Consider the following 17,166-nt stretch of genomic DNA (forward strand, 5'->3'; position numbering starts at 1 on the left):
CAGGGGGGGAGGGGCGGGCAAGCTGTAGCATCTGAAAAAGCCTCAATAATTCATATGTTTGGGATTTGCATCTCTCCCACATACACACACTCACAGATCTTGTAGGGGAACTAAATGCCTCATTTTAATACCAACAAGTCAGGCTACTGAGTGCATGCACACTTCTAACCAGTTTGATGCATGCATGCTTTTTGTAGACATTTTTACTGTTAGATTGTTTTTTTTTAAGTTAAAGCATCCTCCTTTTTAGTAAAAGTGTGAGAGGGATGCATTGTCATGAGAGGCTGCTTGTCTCGTGTGCCAGACAGCCTGCATGCTGACCTACTTTGGTTCAGATTCTGTATTTTTTATGAGATTGGAAGAAGCAGACACTCTCAGCACAAATGGAGATGGATATATAAAGCTCACTGCATGCAACTGGCTTCTACACAAAGACACCTAACGCTTGTTTGGTAGGAGGCAAAATCCTTCCATAAATACGTATTTATTTATCTACAAACCTTAATGTCACCAAGGATGCTGGTTGGCATAGAGACAGATGCCTGAAGGACAGATTTTCAGACACAGAAGCATAAAACTAAACAGATGCTCAAGGAAATGTCACAAGCTTTCTGGGAAAAGGATCAAAGGAAGTCACAATGTGAATGACACATGCTCAGACGCATTCATACGATGCAAACAAACGGGTGACAGCTACTCATTAGTGCAGAGCAATGGCAGCTCGTTTCATCAGGTTTGTTTCTGCTCCATTTATGTGAAAGGAAATTCTTAAACATCCTCACTCCTGGTTCCAAGGCCAAAATCATTTAGCGGCCCTGAGCTTTTCAAACAGAGGCTCTGATTCATTGATTAATTACTGCTTAGACTAGTTGACTTACCGTTGATACATGCAAAGTTATGGTCACTTCAACACAAGGTACAGAGCCGTCTCTCTGCTGCAGCATGCCTGGAACAGTCCCACATCTCGTCAGCAACGGAACCAGATAAAAGAGAATATGTGATTGGTAATATCATACAAACTCCCAGCAGTTTGAGAGGAAAACAACTCATGTTTTGGGGGCTTTCTAGCATCCTTTTTATCAGAACCAACAGCCCAGAAGCTTGAAATCCTTTAAAGTGGGCTGCTGGAACCCTAAACCTATAACCATCTAATCTCAGCTTCCACAAGGGCAGTTTGAGTGTAGCTGCTGGCATCAGTTTAATTCTCTAACAACCTTTTCCAAATCCACTGTTGTGCCTTCTACTGGTGGAGAGAAGAAACACCGATATTGGACAGTTCACTATTCGGCTCACATCGTCTGGCTACTGTAAAAACGATCCACACAAACATTAAATACGACCTTGCCAGATGTTATTTATAAATTTTCTGTGGAATCTGCTGCCCTGAAGATTTACCTTACCAGCCAGCCTGCAACCCATGTTTCACTTAAGCAGAATAGAAATATGATTGATTGTCCCCTCAGTGGAGAAATAGCAGCAGCAAAGTTATAGACGAGCTGAAGCATATAGAAATATAAAAATTAAATAAAACACTAAGTTCAACTTTGCAGCATAATAAAAGAAAAGGAATATTTGATTATATAAAAAAATTATTAGAAGAACCTGGATAGTATAATTAAGAATAATAAATATATTCATATTACTGTGAATAAAAAAAAATCATTTACAATACTAGGTAGAAAATTGTTGAAATGGCATGATATACAGTGCCCTCCTCAATTATTGGCACCCCTGGTTAAGATGTGGTCGAGGACTTCAAAAAATTCTCCTTTTTTTTTAAACAACAAAGAAACCTGTCATGATTTTATGCAAAGATCTGGCCCACATGCAAAAAACCAAACAGAGAGACCAGGGGAAGGTTTAACAGGTTTATTGAGAACTGGTAGGGATGGGTCTAGTGCTGCTCTGAACACTGGCGAACTGGGACTGAAAAGTGAAGGGGAAGTTCCTGTGGTTAGTTCAGGCTCAGTGGGAAATTTGAGCTTTGATTTGCACAAGGGAATTAAGGCAACAGGACTCATGTTTCCAGAATCTCTGAATCCAGTTGGTGTGGGTTGTTCCAGTAATTGAATTGCTCGTTGGAGGGCGGACAGGGTTTAACCAGGTTGAGGTGTTTCCTTGAGGAACGGAGGAGCTGACTGCCACTTAGATTTCCTATGTTACTTGAACGGTTTCTTATGGAGATGAATCCCCTGCTCAGTGTGAAGCTCAAACAATCCCTTGGAGAGTAGTAGATCCAAAACCTCCAGTTTGAATCCCAGCTCAGCTGAAGCTCAGACGTTCCTTCCAGGGGGAGAAGGTCCAAATTATGCAGTATGCAGGATGACTTCCCGAAACTGGCAAACACTCTGGCGTCGAGGTAGTGGCAGTCAGCAGCTTAAGAGTCCTCCGGTAATGAGGCAACCATCCGCAGGTGTGTGAGAGGACCAACGAGAACCAGGCGCCACCTGGTGGTGGAGCAAAAACACAACCCACACAAACTGGATTCCTAACAAATCCAAATGCAAAAAATAAAGAAGAGAAAAATCCATCCCTTTTATTTAAGTACATTACTTTGGTGGTAAAAATAAAATCATACATTTAGAAAGCAAAAAATGTGAAATCATGTGTTCCACAATTATTGGCACCCCTGATGTTAATACTTTGTACTGCCCCCTTTTGCCAACAAGACAGCACTTAAGGGATCTTTGACCACTCTTCTTTGCGCAATCTTTCTACGGTAGATCATCCAGTGTCCTGGTTCCTCTCTTGTGCGCTCTCCTCTTTAGCTCCCCGCACAGGTTTTCTTTTTGGTTGGGGTCTGGGGACTGAGATGGCCATGGGAGGACCTTACTTATGTGACTGCTGAACCATTTCTGTGTAGATTTTGCCACATGTTTCAGATCATTATCCTGCTGAAAGAGCCAATGACGGCCCATCTTCAGCTTTTTGGCAGAGGCCATTGGGATTTTATTTAAAATTTCCTGGTATTTCAAAGTGATGATGATGCCATGCAGCCTAACAAGGTTCCCAGGGCCTTTAGAAGAGAAACAGGCATTACAGATTCACCACCATACTTCACTGTGGGCATGAGGTGCTTTTCGGCATACTCATCTTTTGTTTTAGGCCAGACCCACTTAGAGTGTTTGTTGACTGAAAGCTCAATCTTAGCCCCATCTGACCAAAGCACACGATCCGAGTTGAAGTCCCATTGCCACTTAGCAAACTCCAGACGTTTACGTTTGTTGTGTGTGTGTGTTGTGTGTTGGTGAGAAAAGGTTTTTTTCCTTGCATGCCTTCCAAACAGCTCGTTGGCATGTAAAGAGCATCTGATTGTTGTTTTTTAGACTTTGTGACCCCAAGATTCCACTATTTGTTGCAATTCTGTGACAGTAAGCGTAGGCCTTTTTGACTTCTGTTACCATCCCCTTCACTGTGCGTTGTGGCAGGATAAACTTCGTACCTCTTCCAGCCTTGTTTGTCACTGTTCCAGTTGTTTTAAACTTCTTAATGATTCCTCTCACTGTAGATACAGGCAAGTTAAGGTGAGGGGCTATTTTCTTATAACCATTGCCTGATTTATGAAGGTCGACACACATCTGCCTTACTTGAATCGTGTGTTCTCTTGTCTTTGCCATGCTGACTTATTGGTAAGAGAATTAGGCGTCTGCATCACGTCATATTTATACCCCAGGGAAACAGGAAGTCATGAATTACTAATTAAATGTTCCTAGATACTCTGACTAACTTTAGCAACTACAGAACAATACATTTAAAGGAAATCAATTCCTTTATTTTGTGGAATTGTTAGGGGTGACAATAATTGTGGGACACATGATTTCATGATTTTGTCTTCTAAATGTGTGATTTTATTTTTAACACCAAAGTAATATACTTAAATAAAAGGTTGGATTTTTCTCTTTTTTTGAATTTGGGGTCTTTGTTGATAAAAAGAAAAGTAGATTTTTTTTAAAACCTCAACTACATATTAAACAGGGGTACCAACAATTGCGGAGGGCACTGTAAATACCTATTTTATGTTGGGAGCAGTGACTGTTCTAAAGCCTAAGAGCTGCTTGGAGGAAGGATATGAGATGGCGCTCCTTGGTGCATAGAGAATACAGGCATCTGTCACTGAAGGAGCTCTTTCTGTTGGGGGTGTAATTCATCGTAGTCATTTTTGCCAGAAACTATTTCTTGTAAAACTTGGGATTCGGCATTATTGATTAACAGAGAACATATCTAAATCTACCTGAAATATGTGTTGCTCTAAATTGAGTTTTTTTTGTTGTTGTTGTTTTGTTTTTTTATTGAAACATTACCTTGAATGTCTGAGGATTAAAAGGAGCATCTGACCCTGATCATTATCCTTTAAGCTTGTAAAGAAATGTTAACTGACCCATATGTTTAACATATTTTTTGAGATGCTTGGAGTTTTATTTTTGTTTGTTTGTTTTTTCCCATTTCAACTTTAAGTACCATAAAGTAACAGCAATGAACCAAACTGTTTGGTTTTAACAGATGTTTTTTTGTTTTTTATTCCAGAAGGTAAAAAAGCCATAAATATCTGAACCAAATGGTAAAAATCTAGAAGTGAGTTCAAAAATAGACAAATTGTATATTTATCAGTTCTTCTCTGTCTGCTTCCTACAGAATGAGAAACGGAGGAAGAAGGACGCTTCCCTGTCTACCACCAGTTTGACCAGTCCAGTCCAACCGTCAGAATCCCAAACACCAAACCTGTTGTTTCCCCCGACTTTATTCGGGGCTTTTTAAGCATTCCTCAGCGGGTTCTTCCAAAACATTCTCTGTGGTGTTCTGCACAGCTCCACTCGCCTCGGGGCCTTGGACCTTCATGCGTCTCCTAGCAGCAGAGTCCACCCACACCTTCACCCACCACACCACCACCCATACCATGAGCTGTGAACAGGAGTTTGGAGACGGGGCCATGGGGGTCACGCTCACGTTGCGCCTTCTCATGCACGGAAAGGTAACGAGTGAAGCATGCGCTCTGCACTAAATCAAACAATCCTGAATGAAGGTTTTTATTTATTTATGGAGGTAGCTAAACCAGATGTAAAAGCATATCGCCGCCACGAGACGCATGTTGAAAATGTCACCGAAATGGGTGGTGTGGTCCGAAAGACGAAAAGTAACAGGGGATATAATACATTAAACAATCTGTGAACATAGAATAAAATTTATGCTGAAAAATAAAATGCTCACCTGAAAAACTGCTATCAGTGAAAGCTCAATATGTTCGCAATTCCAGCTCCTTTCTCGTTATGGGGCATATCTGAGTGAGATAGTTTGATTGTGCGCTTCATTTGTACTTGGATCTTAGAATAGATGGAACACTGTTGTTTGTCACTGTTGTGGTGTTAACAGTCTTTGTATTGGTCTAATAAAAAACTATAGAAACTACTAGCCTCCACAAACAGGAAACTGGGAATCTCATCACCTCGTAAATGTATGGCACTCCAACTTCCCAGTTCCAAAGTAAACCGTTATATCAGAAAGCGGAGCTATGACAATATATGGATAACTGCATTCGTTATATTTAGTGTATAGAGGGGTTAAGGTCATAATAGCTGAATTAAACAATGTAACAGACAATTGTCAAAATTTTACCTGTATCATAAAGATAGGTCCTTTCAATTCAGTTTATGTCTATAGCGCCAATTCACACCACGTCATCTTAAAGTACGTTACAGTTCAACCAGATCATAGAGTGAAAATTATTCCAAGGAAAACCAGTTGATTGCATCGACTCATTGACTCGAAGGCAATCCCTCTTTGAAGGTCCTTTTTCTGCGAACACAAAGTTAATTTAAAGTTCAGATTCACTTTCAGCTAAATTAAATCAATCTGCTCTACATGAGGCTCCAGACGTGGTCACAGCTCCACTTTCATTTGATAAAAAATACTCAAAGGCCAAATGTTCAACATGTCGCCTCTAAAAGGACAGTACCTTCTTGTAATTAATTGGATTAAACAATGTGCTAAGCGATAGTGCTGGCCTCTTGGACAATTACTGGGATTTGATAAAGTCCAATAAATCTATTAGAGCTGCTCTTTATTTATCACACAGGTTTATAATGATTCATTCCAAAACAGCTCTATACCAAAATTAGCAGTTGTTACTAGTTTTGGTTTAGCAGAGACTAAAGATTGTATGATTTACAAGCTGCTTAGGAGTCTGCAACATTAAGCTAAGATGCATCTGGTGGTGATGTTTGGTTTATGGAGCTTCATACTGTGTTTTCCCATCAGGCTGGATGGTCGTGTTCTGTTTACCTGCTAAGTGTGAAGGGGAGACTTTTTACAACATGACGCTTTGAAATCTTTAATGGTTTTAACATCACTGCTGTGACGCCTTTTTTCCTTTCAACAGTCTGCATGAGCTCCAAATTGACATTTGCACTGGGCCTATTTCTTTTTACTCCCCACTCCTGGAGAGTAAAAATAAATTTCAAACTCTTTGGTAGAAGGTTCAGTCAGTAGACTGAACAGATTCAACTGTCAGGTCATTGTTTCTGTCTTTAACAACTACTTCCTAAAATTTTAACCTTGTTGACGTTGGCCAGTCACACCTGGGTTAATCAGTCTATCCAGTAATAAAATACAGAAACCAAAGGAGCTGGCTGATGATCAGAAAGTAGCAGAGTTTAGGAGTGGTGGTCTAGTGGATAGGGCATAGAGAGGTTCTGAGTTCAAGCCCCACTCCCACAGACTGAAAACACTGGGTTCCTGGGCAAAGACCCTTAACCCCACACTGCTTCCAGGGCGAAGCACAATGGCAGCTCACTGCTCCCCAAGGGGATGGTTAAACAGAGGGAGTGGGGCGTGCAGGTGGCGCATTGGTTAGTACACACGACCCATGTATGGTGGCCTTAGTCCTCAACGTGGCTGACCCGGGTTGGAATCCGACCTGTGGTCCTTTGCGGTATGTCTCTCCCCCTCTCTCATACCCCCTTTCCTATGAGCCACTAGAGCCGTAAAAACTCAAAAGAAAAAAAAATAAAATAAAATAAATGAAGAGAGTTAATTTTATTGGTCTGTACTTGTATCAGTGTAATGACAATAAAAGCTGGATGGAATAGTTGGTTCTATTGGATCAATGTTTCAAGTTTACGAGTTTATTTCTGAAATGTTAAATACTCTAACATCTAACATTGTCTCAGTTACTGCATTTTCAGAGTCAGACAAAATTATTTTTTCCTTAGGGACAAATCTGTTCACAGACATTGGTTGCAGCAAAGGGCAAAACATTCCACACACAGACACATAGTTACACAGAGATGGACAGGACGGAGGAAAAGCAGTGGATAGTGGATCCAGCCATAAAGTGCAGCAGTTTCCCATCAGCAGCAAAGTCACAAGGGTTGATTTATGTCGTTTGATGTTCCTTTTAAATCAATGTTGTACAGATAATAACTCTGTAGACTGTTTTGTCACTCTGCTGTTCCAAAACAAGTTCACCAACAGTTCACCAACCTTTAGTGCTGCAGACAGAAGTGAATATTTTTCTAACCGGGTGTTTTTTTTTCCTCCACAGGAAGTTGGGAGCATTATTGGAAAGGTGAGTTACTAACTGCTGCTGCAGCAGGTTCATTTGTGATCACAGTAAAGCAGCACCTCTGTCACATCATGTCAAATGTTAAGAAACTACTTAATGGAAGAAAAAACACAAATATAAATATGTCCACATATTTTAGCTATTTGGCTTTTCAGATCAGAGCGGCGGTCAGTTTAATTCTCCAACAATGTGAAACCCTCATTAATCACATGTCAGATTTCCAGTTGGACTCCGTCGTCTGTCTGTCTTTTCTCTGAACAAAAGCTGCTCTCAAGAGTTTCAAGTAAAGCTGCTGTATAAGATGAGACGTGGAAGTGCAACAATTTCTAAATTTCTCAGGAAAATACAAAAATATTATCATACTACAAATATATTAACTTTCTGCTTCGTTGAAGAAAAGGCTTCACAGCATTCGATGCAGGTCCAGCAGATTGTGCATTCTTCCGAAACGCCATCAGACAGCTAAATGTTGTAAAACTTCAAATAATGTCACAGACTCTGCATCCCACTAATAACACCAAACCAAAAATACTGCATATTTGCACCATGTGTATAATCACAAGTCTAGTTGTAAAAGAAAAAGAATGGGGGTGGTGGAATATATATATATATATTTTTGGAAGTACATGTAGCCTAATTAACTTAGTCTATTAACCTAAAGCAATATACGTGGTATAGTTGTTACATGTCAGGTACACCAGTCATTGACCTTGACCAAGGCACCTTACAGTAGAACTGCAGTCAGTCCCTAGACTGGCATGGCTATCACTGCCCCTGCATAGTTAGGGACTAATGCAGAGGACAAATATCCCTCTGGGATCAGCTTCATAGTCATGGTAGGCCACTTCTTTGACTTTATTTAGTTTGCTCAGGCTACTCGTAAGACCGCCAAAAGTTGAAATGGCAATATTGTTGCCATTACTGTTAAGATATAATAGAAATTTTAAACATTTAGCAATGAAATGTCATAGGGGATAGTATGGGGAATGGTTATTTAGAAAGGGGGATGATTTTTAAGATTTTTTCAAGAAGGGGGATGCAATCCCTCCTCATCCCCCCTCAACTCAAGTACTGTGTATAAATCTCTGAACTTCCATATCAATGCGTTTTTTGCACCACGTATGTTTGTTTGTTTTTTTTCTCCTACACTGTTTACATTTGATCACTGCTGCACTTTATGGAAATGAAAATGAACATTTACTGTGTGGAAAGCTGTACTAAACATAACTCTGTTTATACAAAATAACAGTAAAAGTTGGCTAAGTCTAAAATCTCCTGAATACTCCTATATGTGCAGAAGCAGCAGACGTCCAAATTCTCCTCACTGTCTTCTTTATGCATTAGCAGAGCAGGAAGTGGTCTCCAAAGGCTTGCAGCAGAGCAGAACTGAGTTGCTCTAAAATGAGACTTAGGGAGACTAGTGGGAAACTGAAATGGAGATTTCAGTGACATTTACTTTCTTTATTTACAGCAGGACATTTTTTCTTTATTCCTCAGGGTATTTCATCTTTCTAAGCTGATTTATATGCAACACTCAGAGTCAGTTGCTCTAACCTGTTAGTAGCCTGGAGCATCAGAACACTGCTTCAGGGCTTCCTGGAGTCGGGAGACAAGAAGCATCATTCATTAAAAGAGCTTTGAATTCTTAACTCTCAGACCCACAATAATGATTGTTTTTCACTGAACTGGCTGCTTTCACTCTGGTAAAATAACTTGGACTTAAGCTTTATGTCTCCATACATTTTAACTAGAGAAAGTATCACAGCTTATGCTTTATCCTAAAAACCAAGCGCCGAACATTACTGTAGCTCTTGGTCTTACATGTCAGTCTATAGGACAGCCCCTATTGGCAGGGGTCCTAAAGGACCTACTCTAATGAAAAGTGATGCCATGAGCTGTGAGTTAAACTGTTCCAAAGCACTTCTTTCTGCACTCAGTCTTTAACAATCTAAGCAGAACATCTTGGATTGGGCATGTTTTCATATACTAACCTGAAAAAAGACCTCACGTTATGAAAGATGTTAATATTTATATTTTCAGTGTTTGCTTTTGGCTTTAATTTGAACAGTTACTTGCTGCAATCTGAGCCTTGCTGCTCACTCAGTCGATCCAAGAAACAGAAAACACTGCTATTGGTTTAATGGTTTCATTGTCAACATTATCTTGTGCTTTAAAAATCACCAAGAGCAATGAACAGGGAGTCTGGATGTTGTTGTGTTTTTTTACCACCTTCTTCGTCTGGTTGGACAAATGTAGCAACATCTTGCTAATAATGGCCTGAGGTGGAATATAAACAACAACCAGGATAAATGTGGAAAACTCCCATTTCTACTATATTTTAACAGTAATGGCAATGACAGGCCAGATGTAGAAGGAATGACTATTCCCCTGCTGATTTTTCAGTCACCAACATATAAAATACAAGAATGTTATTCTTTGGGGAGGAAATATTTTCATTGAATATACAGAAAAGAGATGAAAATGTTATGAATTTGCTTTTCAAACTGAATTTTTGGCTCTGAAGTAACAATTCCATCTTGGAAAGGTTTGATATCCTATATCATATATCATATATTAAATGTAAAAACACTTTTAATCATTATAGGATTAAACTGCATTAAAAAAGATTAAAATAAATAGAAAGAAACACACATGTACATAATACACACACACAAGAAACTGCTCCTTTAGTCACGTTGTTCTGGATGCTTAGCTGCGGCAAACTGTTAGTACATTTTTATTTGAAAAAGTAGGTTGTGTGATCCACCCAGGAGGAGTTAGTGAAAGCCAATAAGGCTTAACATTCCCCTGTGTATTCAACTGTTTTTATTGATTAGTGAGTAATATGTTAATTAATCAATGCCCAAATAGACCGTATGATGGGTTTGACTTTGCATAACCATAAACCTCCAGTATCTTTAAAGTGAGAAGTTTTATAGAACAGAAGAGTCTAGTTTCATTTAAGATGCACATAAACATTTTGGTTTAATAGACAGAATCATTCTCTTCTGCTCTGTCATTAATGGAGCATTTTATTAAGCCTTTATTATCTCCGAGCACTTCGGCACTGTTCCTTAAAGCCTGTCAAGAACCTTATGTTATTTTCTGCTCCTCTCTCTGCAGAAAGGAGAAACCGTGAAGAGAATACGAGAAGAGGTAAGCCCCTCATCATCTCTCCTCCTCATCTTCTACTGCTGATCCATGACAACCCTTCAAATGCAGCTCACATGTGTTCGGCTAATTACAGCCGCTGCAGCGATCCTCCATGACACAATGACAAGTGAGAGGTATTAGTTTAATTCTCTGTGCCGTATCCAGCTTCCTTATATACATACATATGGTTTTATATATACATTACCATGCATAAAACATTCAGACATTTCTTTTTTTTCTGTTGTAGCCCGTATCTGAAGGCCCGGTAGTAAAAGTTTCAATCAGAGCGTTCAATGAGCACAGATAAATATGTTACTGAACTGTTTCTATAGATCTGAAGAATGAAAAAATAAATAGCTCAAGGTGTGCGCTGTTTCGGAGCTCCTGCTGTGATTCTAGAAAATAAAACATCTCTTTTAGCATCAAAAGATATGTCTGGGGTGTTGGGGGTAGTGGGTATCTGTCTTCTTTCTTTGCATTAGCATCCATGTCAGAGAGGCAGGCATGAAATGGAGGGAAAAAAATTATAAATCAGACCAAATGGGATTATAGTAAAGCACAGCGAGAAGAAAAATAAACACTTTATAAACATTGCCTCTTTCAACAGTGCAGTTTTTTTCCTCTCCAACAGTTCATAGAATAGTACATAGAATGGCATTTAGACATGTGCCTAAAAATGTCTTCCATCGAATACAGTCTGAGTCCTGCTTCTATTAGAATGCCAATTTCATTTGCTAAAAGCAGCTGTAAATATGATGTATGATCGTTAAGATGAGAGTGCAACTGTGTTTATCACCAGGAGGAATTAGTGCATGTTAGAGGTCTGCTGTCAATCAAGTGAACTTTTACTGGGATGGAGGAAAACTTGCAGGACGTCCTGTTCTGCAGGGAGAATTTGGCTTTTAAAGCTGCCCTGTTGAGACATGGAGCTGCACGCCAAGTTATGAGGGGAGGTGGTTGGTGTGTGCTGGCCTGTTCCAGGATTTGGTTCTTATAAAAAAAAAGGGCAAAATTCTGGGTTGCCTTCCAATTTGAGCCTGTTTTGTGGTTGCCATGAGCTGGATGACTGAGAAACTTTTAGAGTAGTAATCTTCAGCCTGCAGCACAGAGGTTTGCAACCTCTGAATTTCCCTTTGGGATTATTGAATGGAATTGAACTGAACTCCAGACAGGTCAAAGGTCACTAAAGGATACCTACTCTTCAGGTTATAGCTGATTTCACTCAGTGAAGTTGCTTATCATTTTCTTTTTATTTCATTGGTTGATTTATCACCTGAAGATTAAGCTTTATTTTAATGTCTCAGGTTAAAGCAGTTCTTCAAAACTTTCAGTGTTAGTCGCTTTTGGCTCCCCCCAGTGGACAAAAACTGTATAGTTTTGCCTGAACGAAGACAGTATTTCCCATGAGGACCAGCAGATTATCTGTAATGTTCTGCGTTGCATGAAATATGACGCACATCCGGAGAGTTCGGTTGCACTTTATTTAGCCACCTTGCTGACCACATTGGTATTCATTATAGACTCTGTAAACAACAATTCCCAGCAAACATAGCAATACCTGCCTGGCTACAGTAAGTGATAAAGGAGAGAAGCTTATTTTGCACTTAAATACATTTCCAAATACGGTACATCAAGGCTTGTTTCAAGACTGAAAAACAAATGGCCTCCAGGGGAGAGTTAAGGTCCAGAATCGCTGTTGACAAAAAGACCTGTCCCATAAGGGGTGTTTCCATCAGCTTTTTCTCTTATGTATTTTTAAGTATTGCATCAGAAAAGCTTACTGGAAACAGCAAATTTGGGGAAAAAAAGTTTTTTCTCGCTTGAGTTGGTTTTTGGCTTTTGTGAAAAAGCGTTGATGCACAGAAGAGTAGATGGAGACACTTTCTTTGATTAGCTCTGACTTAGCGAATTTTAACCTTGCATGACTGATCAGCTGTTTCTAATGTCAGCATCTTCCTGGATCTTCCTGTTATGAGGGTAAACATTGCTGGAACCAACATGTCAGCTATGAGCCGACATGTTAACATAAGAACAGCTTTCTCAGTAGCAATACACTTATTAAAACTTTCCATTTCTAATATGAGCTCCAACAGATTGCAGCCTCTACTTCCTGTTTATTACGGGCATGCATGAGGCCAAAATGTAGTCGATGATGTATCACATATTCCGCTTGGTTAATTTGCTTTAAGACCAGCGGAAACGAGGCACATTTGCATTTGCTTTTTATCAAACTTCCAGAAGTTTGCTTAAAATTCAAAATTCACTTGAATGGAAACACTGCTATATTTACCAGAAACATCTTCATGATCCTAAAGTTTTAAGGGAAAGGATTCTATGGACTGATGGGATAGAAATTGACCTTTAGGAAGGCGTTTTCTCCATCATTTGTTGAGTACAAAACCTACTTTCAGTCAAACACGGTGATGGCAGTATGATGTTGTGAAATTAAAACAATGTAGCAAATAAGAGTGAATTTTCCTCCCTTGTGATGTTAAAGATTCATTTCCAGTTATCACTAACAACTAAGAAAAACCGATTAGTTTTAGGGGGTAAGTATCTTTTTTTATCTCCTTAAAAATGAAATACTTTCTCATCCATTCCTCTCTGAGTTGAAGCAGTAAAACTAAACAGCAAAGCAGAAGAATTCTGTATCTTTGTGCTTCTCATAAAACTTTTAAATCTCCAGCAGAAGAAGCTTGTTCAGCCAAGCATTATGATCCTCATCGCTGACTACAAACGTCTGTAAATTCATCCAAAATTCTAATACTTTCATTAAAAAGCAGAACTCCCATGGTTTATTTCCATAATGTTTCCCCGATCAACGGCTGCTCTTGCATCTCCTGAGAAGACTTTTATTTGTAATAAGGCTGCAGCTGCAGCCACATGAATACTTAGACATGGGAATCGATAGGTTGGAATAGTTTGCATTCATCTCAGAGAAAGCAGAACTCTGGCTCATCAGTGACTCACAATGTTCTGAACACCTGCTGTGAATACCAACATTTATATATCAGAGCAAAGATGCAAAGCCTCCCTGAGAGGAGTCGCTTTGGAACTAAAATGATCCCCCAACAAGGAGGTGGAAAACAAGAATCCGAGAGAAATGACAACAATCACCTCAACATGCAGTGCAACAGAGAAACAGAATGTGTAAATATAAAGTACATCAGCTAGCAATTTTAATGTAAAGTTATGGTTAAACAATAAACCTGTGGTTCTTACATCATTTAGCTCTAAAATATGGATTAATCAGGCATAAAATGTCCAATGGTATGAACACAGGTTATTTCTGATTAGAATAAACACATAAAATGACTTCCAGACAGTAAACAGTCAATGCATATGAAAGCATTTAGGTCTATTCTGTTGTCAATTACAGATCTGAAATAAAGTAAAATTGGAACTACAGAGAAAATGTTGTTAAATAATTGAATAAAAAGAGATAATAATTAATAATAAAGACTGTAATCATCAGCACATAGTTTGAAAAGAAGCTTTGAATTTAGTGGGTTAACAATAAAAATGACCATCAGCCTCACCGTCTGATGCAATCATGTTGGAAGATTTTACAGCAAAGTAAAAGGGATAAAATTAGTCTATTATTAATATAATGGTTTCTGATGCTTTCTTTGTTTTCGTGTTGAAATGTCTCGCTGTTATTGCTATTCCATCTGATGACCATGGTCACAACTCTGCTCTGTTGATTTAACAGATTCTAACAGTAATCTAACAGCTGGACAGTAAACTGATTGAATCCCTTGATTCTGGTGATGTTTTTAAGATGGAAGCAGCTTCATTTGGTATTTGCGTCAAAAGTACTCATAGTATAGGCTTCTTATTATTTATAGCTATGTTGTCTGATCTAATTAGAATGTGTTTAGGATCCACACTGGAAAAACACCCTAGAAATAAGTAAAAATTTCTTAAATCAAGTATATACCCCCTTAATTTTAGTAGGTAAGATAAGATATTTAGATAATATGCACTTGTAATAAGACAATGGAGTTGTCTTGGCAAAGTATCTCACTTACCTCCTCCATTCAAGACAAAATACACTTATTTTAAGAAAAAATGACTTATTTAGATTTCATTTTTTTGCAGTGCAAAGGGTGAAAATTCCTGCATGAATCTGTTATGAGACCTTAGTAAACCATCAGTTGGTCCTCAAGAATAACATAAAGGAAAAGGCTCTAAGATGAAACCTTGAGAGATGCAGTTTTCTAAAGATAAATGTTTGTTGTCAAATAAATTTATTGATTATTGATTTTTCAACACCAAAACCCAAAGTGTGACAGCGCTAAAAAGGGGAAGTAGTATTTCTTATTTCATGGGATTCTGTATCCTCAAAAAATTGTGACGAAGATTGATTGTAATGTGAACCCAAGCGTTTAAGGAGAAATTTGTAAAATAGAGTAGGAGCCTAACAGCTGGCTGGGCTTCTGGCGACGTCTTTGAAACACCTGATCAGTTTCATGACTGGAAACAGAAGCATCTTACTGCTGCTTCTACAAGTCAATGTTGTGCAGTTCTGGTCCAGCTTTTATAAAGTGATTCTGACCTCATGGTTCTGTAGAACAGGTTTCATTGAATGGAGCATGTTCAGTGTGGACAGTCTATGCTCTTTAATGGCTCCATGTTTAGACCATCAGCTGGAGAACCTGTTTGCTCTGCTCCATAAAGCCACTGCTGTCACCTCCGTTATATTATGGGGCTGTTTTGATGCAATGCAGTCAGAGTGACTTTTTAAATAATGGATAAAGTGAAATTATGTCCAGAAGTTCATGAACTATAGGCTCTGTTTTATCTCTCACTACTGGTGAATCAGTGGCCAATATTAGATGGTTTAAGGTGAAATCCCCTCCTTCACATTTAGCCAATGGAGCCACGGCTGGCTGTTAGAAATGGGCCCGGTTTCATTGTCTTACGCTCCTCCGTGTTCTTTCCTTCTCTTCATTCTTGTTCTCATTTTCAGACTGTCATTTTTTCTAGTTGTCCCTGTTTTGTGTGTTTTTTTTTTCCAAAATAAAGTTTGACATTTCTCTCCTGTTTGTCCTTCGTTCTTTGTACTCTGCTTCTTCTTTCATCTAAAGCCAGTTCAACCTGAAAAACTCAGATGGAGAGAACAGACAATTAGAAGAAATGTAATGATACAATTACTTGGTCTTCAATGCTCAGACCTCGGCAGGAAACATAGCACTTAATTTTTATAGATGAACAGGATTAAAGTACAGGCCTGAAACCGGTGGTGGAGTGGAGATAGATGAAGTTGGTCAGTCTGTAGACTGCTGGTTAGCGAGGCGGTCTGCTGAGCTTTGTGGGGAGATCCAGTGGATTGCATGAGCTGATACTAGAGCTTCTCTCAAGGACCTGGAAGATGGAAGTCCAGTTTGGATAACACAGGTTGAGAGAACCTGTCCATGATGAGCAAGGATGAAGCGAAAGTCAAGAGGAAAAACTTCCCGTTGAGAAGAAACCTCTGGTAGAACCAGGCTCAACATGGCGGTCCTCTGCTGGACCGGTTCAAGTAAGAGTCCGGGAGGAATGAAACTCTGATGAAGTTTTAGCTACGATGGTGGGGGAGGGCTGGAGGTGAGTTAAAACTGGGTAATCTGAATGAAGTCACACAGCGCAATCACCGCCTGCACACTAGGTACTAGACGAGTTGTGGATCTGAGGCCTTTTAGGATGATCTTTGGATGCTGATTGGCTTTCATGGAGTCATCGTTCAAAGCTTATTGGCTGTCGTAGGCGAATGAAGGCGAATCATCACAATGGTGGCCTCCTAGTAGGACTGGACAAGATCTCTGAATTCTGCTCCCTCTCTGTTTATGCTGCAGGAAATAATTTTTAATAAAAAAAAAAACACCTTAGATTTATTCAAGAAGAGTAAAAAAAATATATAAAGATAAAAGACAAATGGAATAGCCTTCTTATGTGAAATAATGAGAACTTAAACCCTGGACCAGCAGATGAGATGAGAGCAGATTATTTTCCTTGGTTAATTTCAGTGGAGCTCAGACAGGAAACATGAATATTTAAAGAGATATTTACTTCTCAAGGACAAAAAACACTTTAAGACACAGCTTCACCTCATTTCTAAGATGTGCCTTCTTTTTTTATCCGCGAAATTCACTCTCTCCAAGGCTGTTTATTCAAAAACAAGGAACTATATTAATTTTCTCAAGCGAATTTCATACGGAAACACATGTTTCAGATCTTCTTCTTCATCAAAACCCAGCCTTCAGGAACCGATGTTATGATAAACAGGGAAGCACACAAACAGAAGAAGACAATGTCCCTCTTCATCAAGTCAGTAAAAGCATTAATGTCAGATTGCTGTTCTTCATCTCAGCTCCGAAAACACAGATGTCCGCACACATCTGCTTCTCTGGAGCCTGGAGAACACAGACTGAGGCAACAAGAAGACCTAATAAAGCAGAACAGAGCTCAGTAAT

The 17,166-nt window shown here is 39.2% G+C and overlaps 1 protein-coding gene across 6 annotated transcripts in view; it reads left to right on the plus strand.

Moving 5' to 3' along the window:
* Positions 1-17,166, plus strand: part of LOC119776993 (poly(rC)-binding protein 3-like) — a 133,273-nt gene that overhangs the window by 76,604 nt on the left and 39,503 nt on the right. For all 6 annotated transcript variants that reach the window (XM_038275715.1, XM_038275718.1, XM_038275719.1 and 3 more), the window contains exons 3-5: positions 4,633-4,969; positions 7,538-7,561; positions 10,682-10,714. In XM_038275715.1, the coding sequence (XP_038131643.1) occupies positions 4,835-4,969; positions 7,538-7,561; positions 10,682-10,714 (192 nt within the window). In that variant the 5' untranslated portion in view covers positions 4,633-4,834. The remainder of the gene's footprint in view (positions 1-4,632; positions 4,970-7,537; positions 7,562-10,681; positions 10,715-17,166) is intronic.

The sequence above is a fragment of the Cyprinodon tularosa genome, unplaced genomic scaffold (genome assembly GCF_016077235.1).
Source record: "Cyprinodon tularosa strain WSP-4 unplaced genomic scaffold, ASM1607723v1 ctg975, whole genome shotgun sequence".
NCBI lineage: Eukaryota > Metazoa > Chordata > Actinopteri > Cyprinodontiformes > Cyprinodontidae > Cyprinodon > Cyprinodon tularosa.